We start from the raw sequence: 25,464 nt of genomic DNA, 5'->3' as shown, positions 1-25,464 counted from the left end.
GCCAGCAGTATGACAGAATTCTAGCTACTTAGGCGCTATGTCGACCAAAAAATCAGCCAGAAAAACAAATAAATTTATGCAAAAAATTAAATTTATTTGAAAATATGAAATAATATTTTTAGTTGAACTTTAAAAATAAATTTGTATTTAGGTCATGTGATCTTCTCCAAGCCGGTGCAATAATGAATTGTAGCTTTCAGCCGCATGAAGCCCATTTATCCTTCATTCTTCAATTTTTTCTTGATTACAATCTGTATGGCATGAACCTTCTTCATTCAAAATGTACCTGGTTTCGACAACCTATAGGTAGGTACTTTTAAAATACCTTGTTTACTCTATAGGTAGGTACTTTTAAAATACCTTGTTTATTTGGTGCAGGGATTGGTTATAATCCTTAACATCATTCCAAGCTTCTTAAGATCTTACCTGGGTTATTATTTTAAAGATGTGTTTTCTACAATTTATATCAGGGGCATCTGACCTGCGGTCCACGGGCCAAATGTGGCTTACCAAAGACTCAGAAGTGGCCCGCTAAACTTTCCCATTTGACCTGAATGTATGTTATAGGACAGTCACAACTTTTTTTTATTCTATGCATTGGTTTGACTTTAAAAAGGGGGTACAATAACAGATGTTTAGACAATCTTGATATGCCTCGTATTCTGATTTTTTCATACAATGCGGGGTGTGTCATACTTAGATTTCTGTGCAAAAAGAGCAGAGCATAATGTTAAATGTTACTGTCTAACAACTTGTGAACCAACATACAAATGAGAAAAAATGGTAGGCAGGAAAATCTTTACTTGTAAAAAATATTCATGCCACTTATAAACTGAACCACCACTTTAGACAAAACTAAAAGAATACAGTCTTAACAAAATGCAAAGAATTAGTACTAACTTGGACACACTTTAAGTGGGAGACTTTCAGCTGAATTTTTATGGGCAGTAATTTTTTTGTTAAATTGTTGACACTGTGTGTGTCAGACAGATTAAAGGGAGAGAGATATACAATCCTGTAGCCGGGTCAATGCAATTGGAGTGGATAGTTTCTATTGGTGATACTTATATATTACAGCTGGTATTTAGGATCAGAAAATAAGACGAAGACCAAACTTTTCAAACTTAAAATAATTACCTTTTTTACCCTTTTTTTCAAAATGATGCTTACCATAAATATTAAAATAACCACAGGGTGAAAATTTGGCACTCGCCCGGTTGCCAAAGTGAGTTTATTTTGGAAGAGTGCTGTTAAACACTCACTAGCTCAACTGGCGAGTGATTTTAAAGTTTATTGTCACGTAAAGGTAATTGTCACCCAAATTACTGGCAGACCCAATTTGTTAGCTACATAGTTATTTCATCTATACACCCTCGAAATAGAAAAACAGGTTAATTCATTGTTGTACCAAATTACAAAGGAAAGGTAGAATTCATAAACGATGTTCTAACATTTTGGGTTAGCTGGTGGGTGCTGATTTATATTTAATACGATCCCTGGATTACCAGTTGCATATCTACTACATGACAAAACCTTCATATCAGCTGCAACATCCAAAATAAGTTCAAACTGACACACATCAATTCGTATGTTAAATGTTTCTCAAATAAATGTTAAAAAATAAACTGTTGTTGCCTTCAGTCCCTAATTTCTAAAAATAATTCCGTTTTGTCAACAAAGAATATATTTAATTTTAATGCGAACATCCTAAGATGTAACGTTAAGAATTAACACAAGTCTCCCAAAATAAACTTTTAAGCTGTGGATTGCCATAGCTTAAAATAAACCTTGCTGAATTCAAGTGTATTATGTTGAACTGTATTGTTTTGGTAATATCTGTTGGCAATGTTATATTTTATTTGGAAATCATTTTTTTTTGTTTTGTTTTTTTCTTGAAATGGGTTTTTTGTTATTGTGATACAGATAAAACATGCAGTGAACATCACCTTTCTCATTATGCAAAGCATGGTTTTAAATCAACTCAAGTCAATCCAAACCATTCCTCATCCACTGCAGACAAATTACATGGTATAGTTCTATTGTGTTAGTTTGATCTTTATTTCAAAAGCATTTGTATTTGTTCTGTTTAAATTTTATTGTAAAAGCAATAGACCTGTTTATTAGTTTTTATTATTATTAGAATATATTGGCAGTACATAATGTTTAAATGGTGCTTTATTTTTACTAGACGTTTCTACCCTTACCCAAATACAGCATTTTAATTGGAATAAGTTGCGAAAATCAGCACAAGACTCTGAATTGATGCTCTCTGATGTGTCTAACAATCATAAACTTTCTGAAGACAATTGTTTGCATCATGATGTATGTAGCCAAAAATGCCAAAGCTTGCTATTTAAATCTGGCTTAAATAGTTCTGGTACAGCATTATCTAATCGGACGACATGTCCATTTCATTCAACTTGGACCACAAAAACAATACCACCCAAAGGATTTTTATCTTCAGCTGATACCAAGCGCTTAAGTACCTGTGATTTGGAGGTTGACATTCTTGCAACTGATATACTAAACAGGTATCTTTGGCCTAAATTAGTTTATTTTAAGAAGAGGTGAGACCGAAGAACCCCAAGAATTTGGGCCTAAATGCTTGTTACCAAGAGGCTGGCAAGAAGTCTACCATGCAAAATTGATCCATGGTTCTCAGTGTTTTCTTATAGAAAGTGTGTGTTAAACTTCGGACAAAAACGCAAAAAAATAAAAAAGTTAACAATATTGAACTATACTAGAAAACATTTGTAGTGTATTTTTGATTGTGTTTCATAAAGAAACCTGTAAAAAACATTTCTATCAAATTTCAGCTGAAATTAATCAAAAATGGGGTCTTGGCGAGGTTTTAAAATTTGGGAAAAATTTTAGCCGAGAGCTAAAAACAGCCAACTTTGTATGTCTATAACCTTTGACCTTTTAGAGTGATAATGTCAACAATGTTATTTTTTAAATTTGGGGGAGAAGTACTATATTACCTGTAAAAAATTGTTGTTAATTTGTTTGGTTTTGCAGTAATAGGGCCTCAAACATGGCCAAAAATGAAAAAATATCATGCCACCTCAGCAGACCCCAAAATAAATAATTCATAACTGTTGTGTTTCCTAATAAATTTTACTTAAAATTTGCATGTGTTCATCATATAGGATAGTGAAAATGTGTGTGAAATTTAAGAAAAATGGGAGAGGTTAAATTTCTTGACTGTGTGAATTGACATGGAATAGCCCTACTATTTTTTTGACCGGAGATTCGGAAGTAATTACTATATTATACACTACACTTTGGTGACTTGATGACATATTTTTATCTAAATAATTTCAAATGGTTTAAATGCAAAACTATTGCTGTTTACAGACAACAGGAATTGCCATCCATTATAAGACAACAAAAAAAATAATACATAACAAAAATACCAGGCTGTTGCCTAAATTTATATAAATACTTTTGTTTTTTAAATAGTACATTGTTACAACTGTGATCTGATAAGCCAATCATTACTAAAAACAACGTTATGGGAACTGTAAAATCTCACTGATTAAGACCACAGTTAATGTTAGCACTATACATTTTTCACTACAGTAATCAGCATTTATTCCAAACTTGTCACTGATGTATGAACATCGTACAATCAGGAGCAACCTTTAGCAGTAAAACAATGAATTTTAAAAGAAATTATAGTCCCCATTACCAAATATAATTAACAGAACTAGATTAAAAAACTTTTGGACTCGAGTCTCAAGGATCCAAATTTTTTTAAACATCACTATACCCTACATAAAATACTTTTTCTGTTTTTGCTAAGTTTTATGATTTTTCATATTAATGGCACTTTGTTTAGATATCTTACAAAGCTTACACCTTAGGGTTTGCATAGTCAATTTGGCTTTCTCTTTTTAAATTATTTTTAATAAAACTTAAGTTGCAAAAGTGATCTATAATTTTTGTACTTTCAATGTCATGTTTATCTATGAATCATCAAAGCTACTAAAAGTTCCAATATATTGAATTAAAACCAGACCTAAAGCCCTAAAATCACATTTAATATTGTTTGATAAGTTACCCACCCTTTAATTATATATCTTTTGAAAATCCTAATGATCCAATGACTTCATAAATTGCACTTTTAATAAAAGATTTGCTGTTAAAATTGTTTACAGAATTGAAATCTCGGTGATTACTGGTAAAAACCCTGGCATTCAGTCAATATGGGAGGATGAAAGAGCAAGGAGGAGATTAAGAGAAGAATCTTCTCAAATTCACTGTCCTTCATCACAAAATCAAAGACCTTATGTTATCAGTAACAAAGAAACGCTATTTTTAAAGGTTTAAATGTTAAATTATAATTTTCAGCTATAATAGTTTCAGCTAAAAATATTATAAATATTGCAATTTTTTTAAATAGGGTTTAAACAGTGCTGTGAACTCTTACTACATGGATAAACAAGCATGTAGAAAGGAAAAGGAGAATCCAACAATTTTAGCAAAAAAGAGAAAAGGTAGTTTCATTTTATTTTTGGAACAACCAACCTGTAATTAACATAATTATTTATTCTTTTCAGATATGAAACCGAGAAGGCAATCTGAGGATTTTTTCAAGGACAAAGACTCCGAGTCTGCAAGCAGCTGTTCACCTATCGTTCATGATCACATTGTTTCTCAGGTTCTTTCGACTTCCCAATTGTGGAACAGTTCTGGAAATAGCACTGTTCTTAATCTCTTACAAGATATGGACACTATAAATAGGTACAAAAAAGTTAAAATGTGTTTGGATTAAAATTAAGGCTATTTTTATTTAATGTCGCCATTGCGCTTTTTTTACATTATTTTATAGGATCTGCCCAAAGTTATTAATGCTAAACTTTGCAGTGTTTGACATACAGCCCACTTTATCATATTTTATAGCTCACAAATCACCCTAGTCAATTATAACTATCTATTGCATTAATAAATTTCATGATAAAATATTCTCCTTGTGGCATTATTTTGCTAGACATACTTTAACAGTTATATTCTTTAAAAGCAGAATTGCCATACCAACCAATAATTTTAACCTTTTTTTAAACTAAAAAAATGTCTTTTAACTTTCCATTGTATGACACAATAGTAATTTTAGTATCATGCTATTCGGCAGTGATAGGCAGAGATGTTTGTACTCTCAAAACACCAATGACGACCTTGAAAGTGATGAAGAAATTTGGGATTCCTGTGAAACTTCCGAGCAAAAGAAAAAACAGTTTGAAAGCAATGCAAAGTATTAAATAATTAATTTATTTTAATTTTGGTAACATAGTTTGTATGCTATGAAATTGCATCTATTAAAGTTACAGACTTTATGTTTTTTTAATAGTACATTTTTGCACTTGTCAGTAAGTGTCTACCAATCAGTACTTGTCTAAACGAGATCACACACGCCAAAAATGTTGGCATGTCGTCTGCAAATTTTCAAACTCCATATTGGTTTGTCACCAAAGGTTTAACCAACGTTTGCATTCATTTTTGGCGCATGTACACATAGTGCAGCGAATATTCTAATTTTTTGAAAAAATGTTGTTTGCCTTTAATTTCATACACATTGTGTAGGGTGAAACAATAAAACATGTTGTCAAGATTTCTATGCTGGTAAATTAGCCAGCAATCGCTTAGCCAAGGCCGTTTGAATGCATTATTTGTTACATTAGGTTGGCATAGTAATTGTAAACAGAAAAGAGGGATTGTAATAATATTTGGTATGTAAATGGCTGTTAGATATATCTGAGCTAAAAGCAATAACATTTTATTGTAGAGGTATAAATTTCAGCACATTAAGCAAATTCAGCTAAGTTTGGCTTCAACTTTATGATCAAGAATATAATAAATTAGACCGGTAAATCTAGGTAAAAAGGCTTAAACCTCAAAGTAATTGCAACAGAAGGTGTTTTGTTGCTTCATTGCAGGAAAAGTGCAAGGAACAAAATTCAAAATGCTATCACAGCTTGAGCTTGGTCTCATAATAAAGAATATACTGTGTAACAATAAAAGTCTATTGAGCCAAATCAGTAAAACAAATTGTTGTCTTTCTAATGAAACTTTTGGTTTTGGTGGCCGCCATGATAGTTAATAAGTTACAGGTAGAAGCGGAATATCTGGTCCTTAGGGTTCCCTTACAAGGGTATTTTCAAAACTGCTACAACTCCTTGTTTTACTGCAGGAGATTGCAACTAAATTTACATTTGTTGGTAGCATGTTTGGATTAGGGCCAGTTGCTGGGGTAAAACATTTTTCGTGTTTGTGATAAAATGTAGTGGATCATCAGGGATTTTTTTCGTGTGACCAATTACTTCCCGATAACCTTTACCTTATTAATATTAAGTGTCAAATGTTATTGAGCTAGCCCTGTTAAGATACAAAAGTGATTCGGTCGTAACAATTTAAGGTTACTTTGAAGCGTGATATTTTTTGTAGCGTGTTTTGCTATGATTGGGTCCACTATTGTATTAAGGAAGCAATGAGGTCTGTGGGACAAAAAGGTTTGAGAACCAATGGTTTACAGTGTTTAGTGTTAAGAAATAATATGCAACATGGGGAATATAAATTTTGCATTACATATACAATTAATAACTAATTTTTACCATTTGCGACAAAATAGGTCTCATCCAGAATAATATTGGATATGATTTTTAAATAAATTGTTTTTCCTCCTTGTGTTGAACAATTGTTGCCGGTAGATCAATTAATTTAGTCTGCCACTAGGTCTGATAAAAAGGGCACTACAATTAGGCAAGTGGGTTTCAATCAACACTCACCCATAGTAAATGGAAAGCGGGAGAGCTGGCAATTCCAGAATCTCCATTCTGCTAGAAAAAAAATCCTATATTCTATTTAACTTAAAATGCATTTTTTGATCCAAAGGCTACATATCGATGAATCATTTGAGATGACCCAGCCATGGGAAAGTGGTATTGAGCACTTGTTAAACAAAAGTGATTATTTGAACTCAGGCGACTTATTAGAGGATGACAAAGACATACCACAATTTGATGGAACCTCTGATGAAATATTGGGTAATATAATTAATATGATAAGTGTAAAAACAATATCAATTGTTTACTTTGCTGTAAATGAATCATGTGTAGAGTAAATGGCTCAGTTGTGATATTGGCATCCACACCCAAACTAAGTTTGTTAAAAAGTTTTATTATTAAAAACAAATAAATCAATTTGAATTAAAATTGCACACATTGTTAAGGTTTGTATGCATGATAGGAATTAAAGGTGCCATTCCTTTTCATGGCAGCAAGTTGTTTTTGGCCTATTATCTTGTAAATTCCTATAAATAGTAAATAATGTTTATATCATACTTATAACTATTTTGTCACCTGTTCAGGTAAAGATTTTTGCAACAACAAGAGTTTGGATACAACAAAAATACGCGCAGTTCAAACATCAAAAAGTTCTGAACTCCTAAATGTTACAACCTTTGGAAATGCTAACTTAAGCGATACTAAATCTGCATGTAGTAAAATGGGAGCAATTGATAATAATGCTTTTAAAAAAACCAGTGACCTTGGTTTGAGTAAAGAAACTCAGGCAAACATAGCAAAGGCAATTTGCAAAAAAATAAAACAACAACATTCAACTACAGTTGAGGCTGCTGTACCAGTTACCAAAATTGACCATAATAGCAATATGTTCTCCACATTACAAACCCTGCTAGATGATGTCAATTTGCTCAAGCGAAAGGTGCCTAAAAAAAGTGCTGTATCAACTAAATGTACTACGCTGCCAACTTCAGATAACTCCAATATCGCTTTACCAGAACAAAAGCAAACTCCTGACAAAACTGTTATAAATTTAGAAAATAATTGTACTGTGGTTCATCCAACAAAACACAGGCAAACTGATTTGTTACCTGCTGATAATCTCCAGCTTCCAAACTCTGATAGTAGTTTGTGTAAAAATTCAACGTTATGCTTTCCCAATATGGGTGGAGCATCAGTCACCATATCCCAACCTGGTGTTGTAGTAGCATCGTGGGATTCTGACAAACAAAGCAATGTATCGGAAAGAAGCAAATCTACGAAAACTAATCATTATTCCAAACTAAGCAAATCAAGTTTGCGTCCAAGACGTTCTAGGCACATTTCAAGGTAAACTTTTTTGGACTTGAATTATGTTTAATTGTTATTGTGTAAAAACATTTTTAATAAATAATAAATCCAATAAATCAGTGGTCGGCAACCACCGATCCGGGAGGAGTTTGTTACCAGTCCGTAGCATAGTTGCCATATTAAAATTTTGATTTAAACCTAAACCGTACATAAAAACAGAAAAAAAAACAATTTTTGATATTCAAAACACATTACCTTTGGTTTAAATGTACTCCATGGTTGATTGGTATGATAAAAAAAATTACGATTAGTATCAAGAACTCATGAGGTCTAAAACAAACCAGTGTGCTGTGTGTTACATAGGATGTTCACACAATACAAAACTGCATTTTTTTATCGTAAAATCTAACTTCTTGTATGTACAATATTTGAAAAATGGGCCAAAATATTATGTTTTGTTATGTTCAAGCGTGCTCACCCCAAAGTGCAATAGAATAAAATTATGCAAACATTGTGCCATAACAATATTATCAAAAATGTTATTAGTCATACTTGATCTACAAGCCTAAAGCTCGCATTGAAAAATGTTGTACTAAATTTCCTTTACTGAACATTTGTTGTTTTTTAAGGCCGGTCTGCGACAAAATTTCAGTTCTAAACTGGTCTGCTGTGCAAAAAAGGTTGCTGTCCCCTGCAATAAATAAAACATAAATTTTGTATTTTCTACACAAATATAGAGATAATTATGTACATTTTTTTATGGAAGATTTCACCTTATTTGTTGGAAAAATCAAGCTTAAATTCATAATTATATATCTTAAAATAAGTGTTGCTACAAAATAAGTCTTTAAAAGTCTTTGAATTGATTTGTGGATCCAAACGTATTTGAAAAACCTATGTTTTGAGAAAAGTCTTTGAATTTATTTTATAGGCTAAAGTTATTTGTTAAGGAAGACCAGTTAAAAAACATTTCATTAGACATTTTTTATTGTGTTGACCATGGTGCTTATACTGTTTTGTTTTGAAAATTAAATTAAAAAAATGTCTAGCAAACTAATTTTAGATCTTTGAGGGGCGATGATTTGCTTCGAAAAGTCTTTAAATGTCTTTGAAATAACAGCAGTTTGGCCCCATCATTAGGGAACATTAGTTATTGTTAAGTTGTTATATCATTTTTTTAATCTTCTGTATGTGATGGTAATTTTTAACTAGTAAGCAGAAACTCTAACATTAAAATGTTCAGAACTACCAAAGTTGTAATTTTTTTGTTATTTTTTTTTAAGAACTGTTGTAAAACAATCATTTCAGGAATATGGGTGTTGTTCAAAGCAAAGTTGTATGTTGTTCTAGAATAGTAGGAATTAATTATATTTTTACCTATTTTTTTAGCATTTTATGATGGAATGTTTAATTTGCAACTTACTGAATTTAAAGAAATCACAAAATGCATCTGGCATTACTTTTCTGAGGATGCCATTACATTAAGCACTTACCCAATAACATTTGATTGTCTTAGTTATCGGCAAGTAATTGGTCGCCTGAAAAAACTCCGGTAACACCAACTTACATGGTTAATTTTAAAGTAAGCCCCATAATTGTTTCACCACAGTGATAGGGCTTATTTAAAAACTTGACACTCGTATATCCACAAATTTTGGGCATTCTTTTGCAATCAAGGAAATTATAGAGGTTCCAATTATGTGATATAAAGGGCAGAATAGGATTCAAATCTTAGGGATCCAATATTTAACAACCCTGGTCATGAATTAATTACAAACATGTTGTCCTATATTTTACCGCTGGCTTATTTACTTGTTATCTATTTTTTTAGCTATGTCAGTGATCCACTGTTTGAAACAGTCTTTGAAAATGACTGGGAAGAAATGGTTGATTCCTTAAATGTTCAAAGAAGAGTAAAGGGCCTTAAAACTGCTTCAAATTCTAAAATTTATAAAAAAACAAAAACTAAGTTAAAAAATGTAAAACAAACCAAGCAGCAAGAAAAAGTTTTTATCAAATGGATTATCACCAACAGGTTTGTCACGCTCTCAAGGAAAAGTGTTAAACTATTTGCCTTTTTTCTCAGTTTATCTTGTTTACTTACTTTATGCTGTGCAACAGGTTCAAAGGTGTTCATAAAATGAAAATTGGCCTTTGGAGAATCCCCAAACAAAATCAAGTTATATTATCGCAAGAGCTGCTTGAATTGTATGAGCAATATTCACCCAGAGGAAACAAGATTAGAGCAGGTCCACGTTACGGAGCATTTTCAGATACACGCATTCCAATCCCACCAAAATTTCCAGTCCCTCAAGTGGTCAAACCTAAAATTCCCATGGGACGAAGAACCAAAGAAAATGTTGTCACCAAGTTTCACCCTTTGTTCAATCCAAGAGAAACTTCTGATTCCTCCAAGAAACCTATTCAGCATTCAGTATCCCCAAGGCATAATCTTTTCAGCCATGCATTAGAACTCTCTTGTAAGAACTTTTCCGAAGAACCAGCAAAAGTTGATGGTCAAGATGATAATCTTACATTGTCTAATAAAGATGTCGAACAAACCGAGGGTGAAGAAAACTCCACATGTCCAACTAATATATTTACTGCACTTACAAATGATAATAAAACTTCCTTACCTGCAAAACAATTGGCTGATAAACATATCATGACACCCAAATTTACTAAACAGAAAAAAGATAAGGTTAATCTGGTGAAAAAACGGACGAAAGCAGCTTCAAAAAAGTTTTCAGTTATGTTACATGGTGGTCGACCATGCAAGGCTCATTTTGATTTGAACAAGATTTCATTAAAAAAATCACACAGAAAAGCAGCACGGAAACTAAAATATAAAGAAAAGATCAAAAGATCTCATGTTTTACCTGTCATCAATCGAACAGTGACCCCTGTTAATCAATCAACAGAGGAGGTTGTTAATAATGAAGGTACAATCGAAAACAAAAAAAATTGTTCTGCCTCAGAAAATGACTGTGCAGTAAGCAACATATTTGTGAAAATAACGCCTTTTGTTGCAAGTGAAACTGTTGCTATGCTGCAAACTATGCCCTCCATTGGATCTCCAGTAGATCCATCACCATGCATTTCAAATGAAAGTGATGGCAAAACTGCCCCACAGTTAGTTTCCGAGGCAACTAGAAGTCAAAGTTATGGTACTTTGATTGTTCCTTCTGATGTGGTAAAAACACTTCAAAGTGTTGTCCAACCAACCTCTGCACAAGTTTCAACAGTACAAAAGCACTATTTACCAACTCGCAGAGTATGTTATTACTTTGAATGTTAAATTAAACAGTGCTTCTCAACTTTTTTAAATTTGTTGCCTAATTTTACCAACTTTTTTAACTTTGCTGCCTACTTTTTAGTGAGATGTTATGTAGGGAATGCAGTAAAGTGTACAGCTCCCAATATACAACAAAAAGAAATACAAGCCAGAATCCTCACCTCAAATGAATGGCAGAAAATTGATTCATTATAATGACAACATTAAAACCTAATCTTGACTTAAAACAAAATGCCTTTTTAAAAGTGAACATCTCACCAGTTGAGAAGCACTGGTAAAAAACACACCTAACCTCAAATTTTGTATTCCAGCTTACTGTAAAGGTGATATAACAATGCAGTATATTTTAATATTAATGGCTAGATGTCATTTTGTTAAGGTCAATACTCATTTGAAAGAAAAAAGTAAATAAAAACATTTTAAAGTGTTAAAACATGTTTATGAAGTAAACTCATTGGCCAATCTAGGGGATCTGGAATCATTTTTGTTTGTTTGGTATAAACTTACTGTATAAAGCATTTGGGTTTGTAATGTTATTTAGTTAACCTTGAGCTTAAGATAATTTATTAATCATTTAAGTATTTTTATATACAATTTAGGTAACAAGACACAGTGTAACTGCCAGAATGAAGGCGCTCAAAGTGCCTGAATGGATGTGTGACAGCAGCAATGTTGGTGATAATTCGAATGAACTAGACAATGTGCTGGCAATGCTTGGCAGGCAATCACCAATTCCAGCAGACTCCAAACGACCTGTTACACCCCCTAGACCGTGGTCTCCCATGCTAAACCCCAAACAATCAAACCCTGAAGAATCCGAAACAATTACCAACATAAATTCCGGTTGGTAAATCATAAAAAAATCATTTTTGAGATTTTTTTGATCAAACAATCAATTTATATATAATTTAAAAACACCAATAAAAGCAAAACAAAAAACGTTAAACCAGGACTCACAAAACATAATTCTTTATAAAAACATTGACCTTCGTGAAAATGTTTCAATAAAATCGCTATTTTACAATTTTCACAATTGAGTATATATATTACTTTCTCAAGATGCCGTATTGTATTTTATATTTTAATTTTTTTTTTGGAATAATATTGAATCTAGCTTTTAAGAAAAAATTAATTAGTCTGATATAAAAAATAAGTAATTTATATTCTCAGAAATATATAAGTTAAAGAGGTCTAGCTTTGTTGACCATTGCATTAAATGTAAATTTAAGTTAGTATATTGATAACTTATATTAATAAAGAAAATTGCTGTGAATTTTTTTTTTCAGGCAATGCATTATTTTTCTAGTCTACTGTAATAATTATATCCAACTGAACCGTGGTGTATTTATAATTGATATTGTATTTTAGGCTTTGATTTAGATGACGTATCTATGCTAAATGACATTGAAGGAATGGAAGAAATTATTAAGGGTGTAAAAATAAGCGCTTCACAAGATGCAAGTGAAGAGGATGATAATCTTTTAAGTCATCTTGATGCTTTGCTCCGGGGAGAAAGTTTTGCTACAGTTACAGCTGATGACACAAGTGCGCTTTTGGGTATGTTTACATGTCTTTGATTTGATCATTAAAATAAATTTAACAACGTTTTTAAAATGTTTCATGCAGCTGATGCGATACAAGACAACACCACCGATAAAGATGTAAATCAACCTTCCACGAGTTTTATAGACATTCTGTTAAATGATAAAAGTCTTAAATCGCAAGAAAAAAATTTCTATGCACCAGAACCCTCTCAAAAGACGTCACCTGAACTTCAACAGTCATTTATATTGAGAAGTGTAAGCCCAACGAATAGTAAAATCGAAATGCATTCGTCAGTATCAAAAGTTTCACCAAATTTAAAGTCTAATGTTGGAGAATCACCAAAAAATGTTGCTTTGAACGGAGCTCCAACTACATGTGTAGGGGAAAATTTCAGTAAAACTGACGTACAGACCCCTTCTAATAAAAGTCTTCTGTGTAACACTAGAGCTCTACCCAATAAGCAGTCCTTGCAGGAACAGTTACATAAACAAATGCAAGCTGTATTTTTGCAACAGCAAATGCTGGACAACAACAACTTCCGCAGTGCAGACTTTTTACGAAAAAATCCCATTCGACAAAAAACAAAGATAATAATGGATGTTAATAAACAAACATCAACTCCCCCAAAGGTCGATTCTAGCACATCTCAACCTATGCAAAAAGATATTTTGGATGAAGCTTTTCAACATGTGATTTCCGACAGTTCAGCACCTTTAAGCGTATCTGAAGGTTTGTCAACATTTGATATTATGTTGGGAAGTTCATCCGAATACAACGATAAAGAACAATCTAGTAATACATTTTTATACCCTTGTCAACAATTGGAATCAAGTGCTGTTAAGTCTGAAAAAAACATAAGCAGTTTAAATATCAGTCACCCGGGTCCTATACTTACAATGCCGGTAAACTTGCCAGTTTCCAACCCTCTTCAAGTGTTGCACACACATGTCCACCATCACCACCACATTCATTCAATTAAGAACGACTGTAATGTGTCGTCTGATGTGTCTTATACGTCATCCGAAACACAGTTCAATGAGAAATTGTTGCCAACTTTGCCTAAAAGAGAAGTCATCAGCTCAAAAGACTGGCCCGACAAAAATAAAGAAAAATCTTTTAATCAAAATTTGCGGAATTTGCAGGCAGTCACAAAAACAGCAAAACGCTTCATGAATAACGACAAGGAGTTTTCTATACTATTAAAGCCTACATGTCAAAATGGTGATGAAAGGTATTGGCTTCAAATACAGATGCAGCACGGAATTCCTTGGGACGGCAAACGAAAGGTAATCAAAAAAGAAAAAAATAATGAAGAACCCATTGGTAACATCTCCTCATTCGTATTGGACACGACTACAGCCAAAACTCCATATGGGTTAATGAAGCAAAGCCAAAGCAGCCAGGAATTAAATGCTAATAAGGATAAATTCACTCTCTCCACCTCTAGAAAACTGGGTAGTTGGAGGAGAACTGCACCTTCGAACACTCCTACCATTTGTTTGACAAAAGGGCAAAATCAAAAAACTTCCTCTGGGTTTGAGTTGTCACAGGTATGACAATTTATTTTTATGTGCGCATATATAAGTTATTTTAGCAATATTTCCATATCTAATCTAAATTTGCTTCGTTTTTGTTTGAATTTTGATTTTGTAACCATTTAATTTTTTTAGGACATTTTGACTTCCAACCAAGAAACCGTAAGAAGTCCCACATTGCCTAACAATTGTATTCCAAATTCTGGTTCCACGAACAACAAAAAACGTTCGGTTTTAAGTAAAGGCTCCAAACAAGCAAAGTCCAAGCAAAGTCGTTCACGTATCAGTAAAACTACAAAGATGGACGGTTACTGCTCACGCTTTTCGACTGTGCCGTTTGTCACGTCACAACTTAGCAAACCAGAAAACAATCAACGTGACGTATTAACTCACGCTAAAAACTCTTCACGTGTGACTGACAGGCAGGAGCTGATACTTAACTACGAAACAGGGCAGTTGGAAGTCGTGGAAATGGTCTCATCTGATTCTGCTATGCCTACTGTGGTAAACTTAAATAAACAAACTTCCGAAAGTTGTATTTCAGAGTGCGAACAAAGTAGCAAACAAGCATGTGAAAAGACTACGGAAGATACTAGTCCCAGTTACCACTCTAAAGAAATACCAGCAATAGATTTCACGAATTCTCATGCTGCAAGGCCAATTAAAGAGGAACTTATTTCGATGTCCAGAAGTTCACCCGCACCCGTAAGTGACCCAAGTTCAACTCTGCTAAATAATGACAAAGAATATGTTGTTACGAGCACTGACGATGACAATCTATCTTTGAAACTAAAACTCACGCTAAAGAAAACGCCTAGTAATAAGTCAAGTTTGCCGACTTCTGCGAGTAATAAGGAGGAAGTTACAAGCTCTCCAATTAGCTTTAAAAGGAAGGGGAAGCCTTCTTGCTATGAAGAAATGGTAAAGCGTTCCAAGGTAGAATCAACGAAGAAAACAAGTATAAGAAAGGCCCCAAAGAAAAAACCAGCAAAGTTTTACATACTTGAAACCAGTATTTCAGATGAATTCACTCTTATAAAAGAAAAAGTATATTTTCCTCCACTAACGCGATCACTTCCTGAAAATTCTTGTTCAAATACAAACACAGCCGTCGCTATATTTAATAGCACCGATCATTTATGCATGGTTCAAGAATTCTGTCATATGCGGTGTAAAAATGTAATTGCTCCTGTAAATATGCACGTTGTTGTATTAGAAGAGCAAAATGTTACTTTCGCTCTTGGTGCATTGCAAATGTTTCACGGTGATGTGCTTAAGAAAATGAGCTCAATAAGTAAAGAATTTCATTCCGGCATTATTGTGGCTCCTTTAGAAAATGAGAAAGAACGACCACACCCGACTTCAGAGCAACTGGCAAGTGACTCACCAGGAAAATCAACATTGTTACAGTCGAAAAAGAAAGCTTCTGTTGATTTATCGATAACTTGTGATAATCCGATAAGTGTAAGAATATGCAAAGGTAACCTAGCAACCAAGCCTCCGTGTGATGTTTTTACTGCTCATCCTGCTCCTCCATCCAAGGAAAGTGTTTCTAAGTTCTTAGATGCTTCCCATTTATGTGGGGAAGGCAGTCATAGCGATGAGCCCTTTTTCAGTGACTGTGGCGATCTTCAGCCTCCTTCGTCTAGGTCAGCATAGTATTGTTTTTACTCCATTTCTTTCTTAAGTGCAATATATGAATTCTAAATGTTATTGTCTATGCGATTCGCAGAATGTTTGCAACGTTGCCGGCCTATGTGAAGATACCTAAAACAAAGCGGTGCTTAAAGAACCTTCCTGACTTTAATTCTACTGTAAGTCCTGGATTCAACCACTGGAGAATGGTGTTGGGTGCAAACTTGCTCACTTCAAATATTTTCGACAGCAGCTGGATCTCCAAACAAGTTAAAGATCTGCTAAACGTTTATAAGCTTGAGAATATTGATCCTTCCGATATTATTGCAACTATGACAAAGCTAGACACACTTCCAATTCTCCGCAAGGGATTTGTACCACCTGACAAAATATCAGTGGCAAAGCTGTCTATTCAACCTCCAACGTTCAAGCAAGTCGATGTTTGGCTTAAAAAACAAAGACCAAAATTAAAAACGGCATCCGACTTGCCTGAACAGGCTCATATAAAGGAAATGCAAAATGTCCCACTACCTGAAATTTCGGAGAGACAGCAGAAAAACACAAAAGGCACTTTCAAACCAAGAAAAGTTAGCTTTGAATTATTTAGCGCTGTCGACAGTTTATCGCAAAACGATACACAAAGACAAATATCGGGTGAAGAAAATAAGGGCAATTTCTCGTCATCGGAAGTAATTACTCCCAACAGGTTTATTGACGCGGATTCTTTATCCAGTAATGAAAGTTTGTCAATGGAATTATCCCCTCATTCAGAAACGATGGATTCATTCGATTTTACTCAAACTTCCTTGATTGATAAATCTGACAAAGGTAAAAGTTCATCGCCAAGTGATATAGCAACGCTGATGGGATGTACTGAAAAGGATTCTGAAGATGTTTCCTTGACACCACTATTGTCAGGTCAATTTGCACTTTCACAATCTTCATCGGCAGATAACGTTCACGCAAGGCTTCATAGCACACCAATTGCGAAAAATAAACCGAGCGACCGAAATTTAGTCTACACGCCAATCGTTTCGCAATATGCTGGATCATGTACGCCCAGTCTCCCCCGAAAGTTATTACGCGACCATGTCCACGAAATGCAACAAAAGCCTCACTCACTGAATACCCCTACTGCTCTTGCAATGAACTCGCCTTTCCATTCGGGGATAACTGGTCCTAACTGTAGCAATAGTTACGGCTTTCGCGCCCCACAACACGACCTGGGTGAGGCAAAGTCTCTGCACGAGCACCAGTCCGTTTCGGTTCTCAGCATGGAGGTACACGTAAAAACCAGACTTGATTTACGGCCAGACCCCGAACTCGATCCAATCCAGGCATTATTTTTCGCAGTTCAGAAGGACTCCAGTAACGATATCGAAATCGGAGCAATCTTAAATAGCCAGGGATTTTCGGAATCGAGTGGCAAAAAGCTACTGTCTCGATCCGGCGTTACTAATTTAAACACAACCTATGTGAGTGACGAACTTGAATTGATGAATGTATTTTCTAGCTATATATTAAACCGCGACCCTGACATTCTTCTTGGTTACGAGATTCAGATGCTCTCCTGGGGCTACCTCTTGGATAGAGCGTCTCACTTAGGGTTTGACATCTGTCGGGCAATATCGCGAGTTCCCGGCGACGAAGTCCACAACCGACACAACGCGGAGTGGGATGCTTACGGTGCTGATAACATGTCGGAAATCCACGTTGTGGGAAGGATTGTACTCAACTTGTGGCGACTGATGCGCACCGAACTCGCTTTGTACGATTACTCATTTGAGAGCGTGACATTTCACCTGATGCATGAGCGCCATCCCCGCTACTCACATCGCACCCTGACTAATTGGTGGACTGCGCAGCGAAGAGCAGCCAATTGTCGCCACCGCGCCATTGATTACTACCTGTGTCGTGTACTTGGCAACTTGAAGCTTATCACTCAGCAGGATTTGATCGGGCGAACATCCGAACTTGCCCGTTTGTTTGGGATTCAGTTCTACGAAGTATTAACCAGGGGATCGCAATTTCGTGTAAGTTTTGCTTGTGGAGTTCAAAATATAATTAGTTTACCGTAATATTTTATAAAATTTAAAACTTTGTTGAACTGCTGATAGCCTATTGACCATTTTAATATAAATAACAAAATAGCGTACGGGGTGTATTATTCTCACAGGACCAGTGTTAATACCGATTGATGTTTAATTTTTAAATTTGTGATAATGTTTATATAAAAATGAAATTGAACTAGTTTCGTCCTGTTGACAAACTTCTAGGTTTTTGTTAAATCTTTTTTAGGTAGAAAGCATGATGTTGCGGCTGGTCCACTCGCTAAACTTCGTTGCCATGAGTCCTACAATGCTGCAGCGAGCAGGAATGAAAGCTCCCGAGTGTATCCCGCTTGTTATGGAGCCAGAGTCAAGGTTCTACGCCGAACCTGTAATCGTTGTTGACTTCCAGTCTCTATACCCGTCGGTGATAATCGCTCACAATTACTGCTACTCGACCTGTCTTGGTCGTGTCGCTCACCTGGGAAAGTAAGCTTTTGTGATAAGTTTTAATGTGTATTTAGACGAGCTTTCTATAATTATTGGGCAATAGAGTTATATTAGATCGGCGGTCCTCAAACTAGTCTTGCCTGGCCACTATGAGGAATCTTCTAAGATTTAACTCGTCCCTATAACTTTACATTTTAAAGTCACTGTTCCAAAATTTATGCAAATTTTCCTGTTAAGATGGTCGTAAAGTAAATTTTTTTGCAGCACAGTTATAACACAGAAAATGCAGAAGGGTTTTCATATTCGGTAACATTTCAACCTAAAATTTTCTAAAAATTTTTAGTAGAAATCCATTCGTAATGTCCAGTGAAGTTCGAGACAAATACTCGTCAACTAGTATTTACAAAACTAACTCGCTTACGTACTACTTGCAGACCCGGCAAGTTTACATTTGGATGCGGTTCCTTAAATGTGCCCCCAGCTGTCCTTAAACAACTGCTTGACAACGATGACGTCACTGTAGCGCCCAATGGCGTGGCCTTCGTGAAGTCACGCGTGCGGAAAGGGGTCCTTCCTCTGATGTTGGAAGAAATACTAAATACGCGGATCATGGTGAAAGATTCGATGAAAAAGTGTTCTAGCGCTGCCACCAAGCGGATGTTGGATCATCGCCAGTTGGGCCTCAAGTTTATCGCCAACTTTACGTACGGTTACACTTCTGCAAATTTTTCCGGCAGAATGCCATGTGTTGAGGTCAGTATTCCGCCAGCGAACGTCATTAAAAGGTTTACTGGAATATGAGATAAAATTATTATCTTTTTTATTATCTAAACCTTTCTTCGAATGTTAAAACAATTTTAAATAATTCTTTTGATTGCAAACAGTTACTGCCTTTTACAGATTTAATAAAAAATGTGAAATAGCAGTCCACTTTAATTTCTCTAACAACAAATACAGATCGCCGACAGCATTGTTCACAAGAGCCGTGAAACACTGGAGCGCGCCATCGAGCATGTGAAGGCGAATCGCGAGCGATGGAAGGCCCGTGTTGTGTACGGTGACACTGACAGCATGTTCATCGCCCTTCCACTGGGCACGAGCAGGAGACGGGCGTTCGAGGTTGGGCGACAAATTGTCGACGAAATTACTCAGGCCAACCCTAGACCGATGAAACTTAAACTGGAGAAGGTGATTTTTACGGTTGTTTATTAGGTTTCATGCAAATTAAGGAACTGAGGATGCCTCTTGGCGAAATATATTTTCCTTCTAAACAATACGCCTGATCCTGTTTTTACTCATGTTTTTAACTAGGAGTTTTACTTGTTAATATACGCGTTAGCGGAGCAGTGATCTACTGGCTAAAACCTGCCGCCGATGGTTTTTGTTGATTAACATTAAGCAACTTTAAAAAAGTCGCGCGGTGCTTTACTTTTTCCGATATGATTTTAGATTTACCAGCCGTGTATTCTACAAACCAAGAAGCGTTACGTGGGTTACGCGTACGAAAGCGAGGACCAAGTCGACCCGATCTTTGACGCTAAGGGTATAGAGACGGTGAGAAGAGATGGTTGCCCGGCCGTCGCAAAAATACTTGAGAAATCACTTCGCACGCTGTTCGATTCGCGTGATGTTTCACAGGTAGGCCTTATATTTCGGCAAAGGTTGATAGGTAAAATCACGGCTTAAAACTAAATTTAAACAGCCTAAAATATTCGGTTTATTTTACACAACTTTTCGTACCTATATTACAAGACAGTCCAAATTAATGTAAAAAAGATTTCATAAGAAATAGTTGTACTTAAAACAATAATTAGTTTGTGTGACATTTTTGCATGTGTTGTGGACAGTATTATTTGCTTTTTGCCTCAAATTCATAATATCTCAAATATTAAACAATCATTTATCCGTTTGAAACCTGAAATGTTTCAATAGGATTATTACTCTGATGATATTGGAACCGTGGTAATTATATTATACAACTATAAATGTTTTTTGTCAGGTGAAACGTTACACCGAAAAACAGTTGAGCAAAATCCTTGACGGACGATCTGCATTACAAGACTGTACAATTGCAAAGGAATACCGCGGTGCAAAATATTACAAACCCGGTACAATCGTGCCTGCTCTTGTTCTTGCCAGGTATAAGCCGCGGACCCGTGGTCAAGCTTCTAAGGGCTGGCCAACCCGCCGCTCTTTACCCAGTTTTAAATGCGACTTTTGCGTTTATAATGTCGACTTCGACTAATTCTTCAGTATGCTTAAGTCAAGTATTAAGATACGTAAAAACTTATTTATTACATATTTAAATTTCATAAAGAAAACAACAATTCGTTTTTTATAGCCTCCTAATTAATGTTGGTGAGCCAGTAGTTGATTTCTAACTAGGGAAAAAGATACGTATTTTAGTAAAAAAGAACAAGGGTGATATTTAGTTATGTTTTTGACCATGTGTATAGTGTGTCTCTTTGCGGTTACCACAGCGAGTTTGAGTAAGAAATGAGGCTCTTTATTTTTTCTTAGTTGGCCAGCCCTGCTGCAGTAGATGGTGTCTATAAAATCTAGTTACAATTTGTCTTACCACTGATTTTTCAGTAAATTTGCCAATTTTGTAATTATTTTGTCAGAAAGCAACTTGCGGAAGACAAGCGATCTGAGCCTCGCATCGGAGAGAGGGTTCCCTACGTTATTGTTCACGGCACCCCTGGAACTCAGCTTTTCCGTCTCATTCGACCACCAGGCGATCTGCTCAACGACCCGAGGCTTCGATTACACGGCACCTATTACGTCACCAAAATGGTGCTTCCTGCGCTCGACCGTGTTATGTCGCTAGTTGGGGTCGACGTGTTCCAGTGGTTTCGTGATTTGCCTCGGGTCCTTCGCGTCACGCTGCCACAAGATGTCGCTGCTGTATCTTACCATGGTGATGAAATAGCACAGCCGTCAAAAAAGGTGCGTTGGTTGATTTTTCGCGTTGAATTTGTTTACGAAACCTGTCAAGGCAATTCTGTATTCCTAAAAAAGACACTACAAGTGCCCTGTCTATTCTATACTTTTATCTTCATGCATAGTAAAATATATTATCTTACACGTAGCTTATCCACCTAGGGTCCTATTATAAAAAAAACATATATTATTGTCGGTAGTTTTTTAAATTTTTGCATAGGGCTTATCTTAAATAATTTAGTCGCGCTGAGTTCTTTGACTAAAAGTTTTATATTACCTCTTTCTAGGTTACAATATCCCAGTACTTTGAAAGCCGTCACTGCGCCGCCTGTCATTCTCTTTCCACACAAAGTATCTGTAAGGATTGTTTGTCACGGGACAAACGTCATGTAACCGCTGTTACCCTTATCACGCAGTCGAGGTCTTTGGAGAGGAAACACCATCACCTTTCTATGGTAAGTCTGGTTGTAGAAATCTACTGAATTTATGAAATATTCGTAGTTTGTAAAAACATTTGTCTGGTTCATAAATGATGTTGGGTTCGGTAAGCCAGAATGAGGTTTCAAGTCATTGATATTTTCATTAGTTTTTGTTTTGTGCTTTATTTCCATAAACCCAAGTCTACACACATAAGTTAACAGGATTGTTTTAAATTGGTTCAAATTTCTAACAAAAAATACCAATTTAGTTTACTTTGGAATCAATAAGAAATGACCATTAGGTTCACTTGAAGTAATTTCTAAGTAAATTGCCAAGATTAGAAAATAGTTTTAAGTATTATTTTTGCAATATAATATTAGAATTCATGTTTGTAACGAATTAGGTAAAAAATATGTACTTACCGACAATTTTGTTCAACTTTTGTGCACTTCACATTTCTGCAATGTACCATCCTTCGGTGAAACAAGCCAACCAAGGATTCAGTTGTAGTGTTTAAAAAACAAAATTAAGTAGTTTAAAACTTGTGTGTAGGAAAAACCGTTACTATTTTTTAGCTGTTAGATTTATTAAACTATTTTATCATGCTTTGCATGTCTCCTAACTTTAATTCGGTTAGGGATGTTTTATTCTGTTCGGCTACTTTAATATGCCTAGTATCCTCGGTTTGGTATAGCCCCTGATCGTTAGTGTAGTTCAATATTAAGAACCTTTATAACTTCGATACTTTCTTTAGATTTGTTGCGGTTGCAGCGGTTCTTCTGATTCGTCTAACATTAATTGCATCTCTTTGTCATGTCCGATGTCATACAAACGTGCCAAATCCGGTCAAGATTTGGCAACTGCAAACCTGTTGAGACGCCTGCTTCAAGAAAATGACTTGTTTTAGTGTGTTTTTCTAGTACAATCGCCATTTCACATCGCTTTTGCTTATCGTGTGTTTTATTGCGCTCCAGTCACCTTTCTCATTATTATTTTTGCGAAACAAAGTGCCACTATTGTTTTATATGTATTTTTTTGTTTTGTATCAGTTTCATTTAAGGTGCCAGAATATCGATCACCGATTTAAATTACTTTTTTATTTCTTCTAAAAAATATACAAAGTTTCTTGTAAACTTAACTTTGTTTTTTTTAAAACCAACACTATTTTCCTATTTTTTGTTTTGTACAGTTCTGTGTGGCGCTGTATTCTGCGCGAACGTTTGGATTCCATCAATATATTTTTCATTCTATTTCAATATATTGCAATCATAATTTTTGACTTATTTACGAAATTTAATAACTCTGTAAACACTAACAACCATAACTATCTTAAATGTATTTTTAATAGATATGGAACCTGTTTAAAAATGTTTTTATATTTGGTCACACACACCGGGATATCATGACCTTAGGCAAATCAACGTGATAAAAACAGTTCTTTTGTGCTAATTCAGTGGTTTCTAACCTTTTCTGGACGTGAAGCGCTTCGTGGCATTTTACTGTCGCTGCTTACCACATGCTTTCAAAAGCAACCATTTTGCCAAAAATCATTGATGTCCGAGCTAAAATAGTTCAAAAAAACTGCACAGCGCTAGCCGCACGTTTTAGATTATAGGTCGATTTAATGCAGTGGTTCCTTTTTTGTCCTGCGCCCCGTTTTTAAATTGGCCTGTGCATTGCGCTCTTCTAGATATTAAATAAGTATCATGCCAAAAGCTTTTCGGTATTTTTCGTTTGCATATCACCGAGAAAACATGAATATACGCTGTTTCTTAATTGCATTGAGCGCGAAAAAACGTTTATTTGGTTTATATCGGCTAAACCAGTGGTTCTCAAAGTTTTTTTCAAATTCCTCCCTTTCAAGCCCAAACACTATTAATTCCTCCCCAGAAAAAAACACAAGGTATTCTACCTTTTTTCGATGTTGTTTGGATGCGCTAATTGTCTGAAAGTTCAGTTTGTTTGAACGTATAACATGGGTATAGATTTAATACCTATGTAAAATGCAATGCCTGTATTGGTTTATATTTCTTTAATGGCTGTTGTAACTGTGAAGAAACATTAGACTTTTAGAAAACAGTAAAGAAACAATAGACTAATATGTAACTGTGACAAACAATGGACTTACACTATGGGCCTAATAGGCTTTTTACAACACCAATCATTACAGTTAAATAAGCCATTTATTGCATTTAACCGATTAAATAACTGCATTTTTATCCGTTTTACCCCCTAATTTCTCCCTGGAACAAATTTCCTCCCCAAATTTAAAAATTCCTCCATAAGTGAGTGGCTCACTTTGAGAACCACTGGGCTAAACCTTAGTTTAGAAAAAAGAGGTAAGCCTATTAGGCACACAAAAATTGATCGTTCTCGGTATATAGGACGAACTTTTTTTTAAAACTAGCTTTGACAAACATCTTGTAACTGCATTGCTCCAAAGTTTAAAGACTGCATAGAAACACGGAATAATATCGCCGGAAAAGGAAAAAATATTCCTGCATTGCGTTAATTAACTGTTTTCCAACTTAGAAGAACGATAGAAGTAAGTATTTTGATACATATTTGGCATTAGGCTAGCACCGAGGACTTTTTGCCGCTTGCGTCATTCTATCATATTTTGCCATTAAGGGCATGACATAAGTGACGTCACCAGTGTTCCCTCCTAAGAAAATTTTCTACTGCGCAAATATTTTTTGTAGTGCGCAAGAAAATTTTAGGACTGAGTTAGCAGGTGCCCACGGCAGAATAATGTTGTTTTGTATGGGGCGAGTCGTGAAAATTTTAAAGATGACGTCATGAAACACATATTTTCAATAAACTTGTATGTGCAACTTTAATCAGGTTGAAGTACGTTCAAGGACATGACAACAAAGCGGTCGCGCGAAAAAATATCCTATCATTTGGGTTAAATTGGAAAAATGTCCAATTTAGCAAGATAATATACGTGATGGCTTTACCACACAATCAAGAATCGCGAACTATTCGCTCATTTGCATTTATTAAGATAAATTTGTTAGTTTGTTAGGGCCATTCATTCATCTCACAGCTGTATCTGCACAGAAACCACGTAAAATTGCGGCTGCATTTCAGTTTCATAATCCCGGAGTATTGTCAAATACTGTACTGCAGTGTTGGACACTCTTCTAAACTCATTTTTACCCTTGGGCTTGATTTTCCCGTCTAGATATTTACTTCTGCGTGACATAAAAAACTTACACAGCATGGATGATGAAACCGATTAGTTAGAGTACAAAGTAATTTACAGTAAAACGGACTCCAGCCATAAGACCGAGATAAGAACAACACCAACGTCAGAATAAAACACAATTCGGAATAAGGCCAAAATAGGACTAATACCTAATGGTATTGCTACCGTCTAAATCGGAATAAGTCATAAATCCGTCGGAATAAGACCTAAAAGGTCAGAATCAGGCCTAAACAACACTTTAACTAACCCCAAACCCTACCCCTCTCCCCAAATAATTTCAACACTAATCCAT

The 25,464-nt window shown here is 35.2% G+C and overlaps 1 protein-coding gene across 3 annotated transcripts in view; it reads left to right on the top strand.

The window, feature by feature from the left end:
• The window catches only part of LOC146138172 (uncharacterized), a 29,143-nt gene extending 5,361 nt beyond the window's left edge, over positions 1–23,782 (top strand). The window contains exons 4-27 of one of the 3 annotated variants that reach the window (XM_083393200.1): positions 152–306; positions 1,924–2,028; positions 2,189–2,531; positions 4,161–4,326; positions 4,406–4,499; positions 4,563–4,746; positions 5,135–5,254; positions 6,892–7,043; positions 7,367–8,129; positions 9,922–10,125; positions 10,212–11,364; positions 11,985–12,228; positions 12,754–12,942; positions 13,012–14,480; positions 14,601–16,114; positions 16,198–18,133; positions 18,399–18,637; positions 19,033–19,351; positions 19,556–19,786; positions 20,048–20,236; positions 20,598–20,737; positions 21,223–21,547; positions 21,829–21,996; positions 22,716–23,782. In XM_083393200.1, the coding sequence (XP_083249326.1) occupies positions 152–306; positions 1,924–2,028; positions 2,189–2,531; positions 4,161–4,326; positions 4,406–4,499; positions 4,563–4,746; positions 5,135–5,254; positions 6,892–7,043; positions 7,367–8,129; positions 9,922–10,125; positions 10,212–11,364; positions 11,985–12,228; positions 12,754–12,942; positions 13,012–14,480; positions 14,601–16,114; positions 16,198–18,133; positions 18,399–18,637; positions 19,033–19,351; positions 19,556–19,786; positions 20,048–20,236; positions 20,598–20,737; positions 21,223–21,547; positions 21,829–21,996; positions 22,716–22,868 (10,555 nt within the window). In that variant the 3' untranslated portion in view covers positions 22,869–23,782. Of the gene's footprint in view, positions 1–151; positions 307–1,923; positions 2,029–2,188; positions 2,532–4,160; positions 4,327–4,405; positions 4,500–4,562; positions 4,747–5,131; positions 5,255–6,891; positions 7,044–7,366; positions 8,130–9,921; positions 10,126–10,211; positions 11,365–11,984; positions 12,229–12,753; positions 12,943–13,011; positions 14,481–14,600; positions 16,115–16,197; positions 18,134–18,398; positions 18,638–19,032; positions 19,352–19,555; positions 19,787–20,047; positions 20,237–20,597; positions 20,738–21,222; positions 21,548–21,828; positions 21,997–22,715 lie in introns of all 3 variants that reach the window. The other 2 variants (XM_083393201.1, XM_083393199.1) reach the window with 2 other exon arrangements.
• Positions 23,783–25,464: the final 1,682 nt, after the last annotated feature.

Source organism: Ascidiella aspersa, chromosome 7 (genome assembly GCF_963924565.1).
Source record: "Ascidiella aspersa chromosome 7, kaAscAspe10.2, whole genome shotgun sequence".
Taxonomy (NCBI): domain Eukaryota; kingdom Metazoa; phylum Chordata; class Ascidiacea; order Phlebobranchia; family Ascidiidae; genus Ascidiella; species Ascidiella aspersa.
Note: the sequence above shows the minus strand (reverse complement) of the source record. Positions and strands in the feature narration are given on the sequence as shown.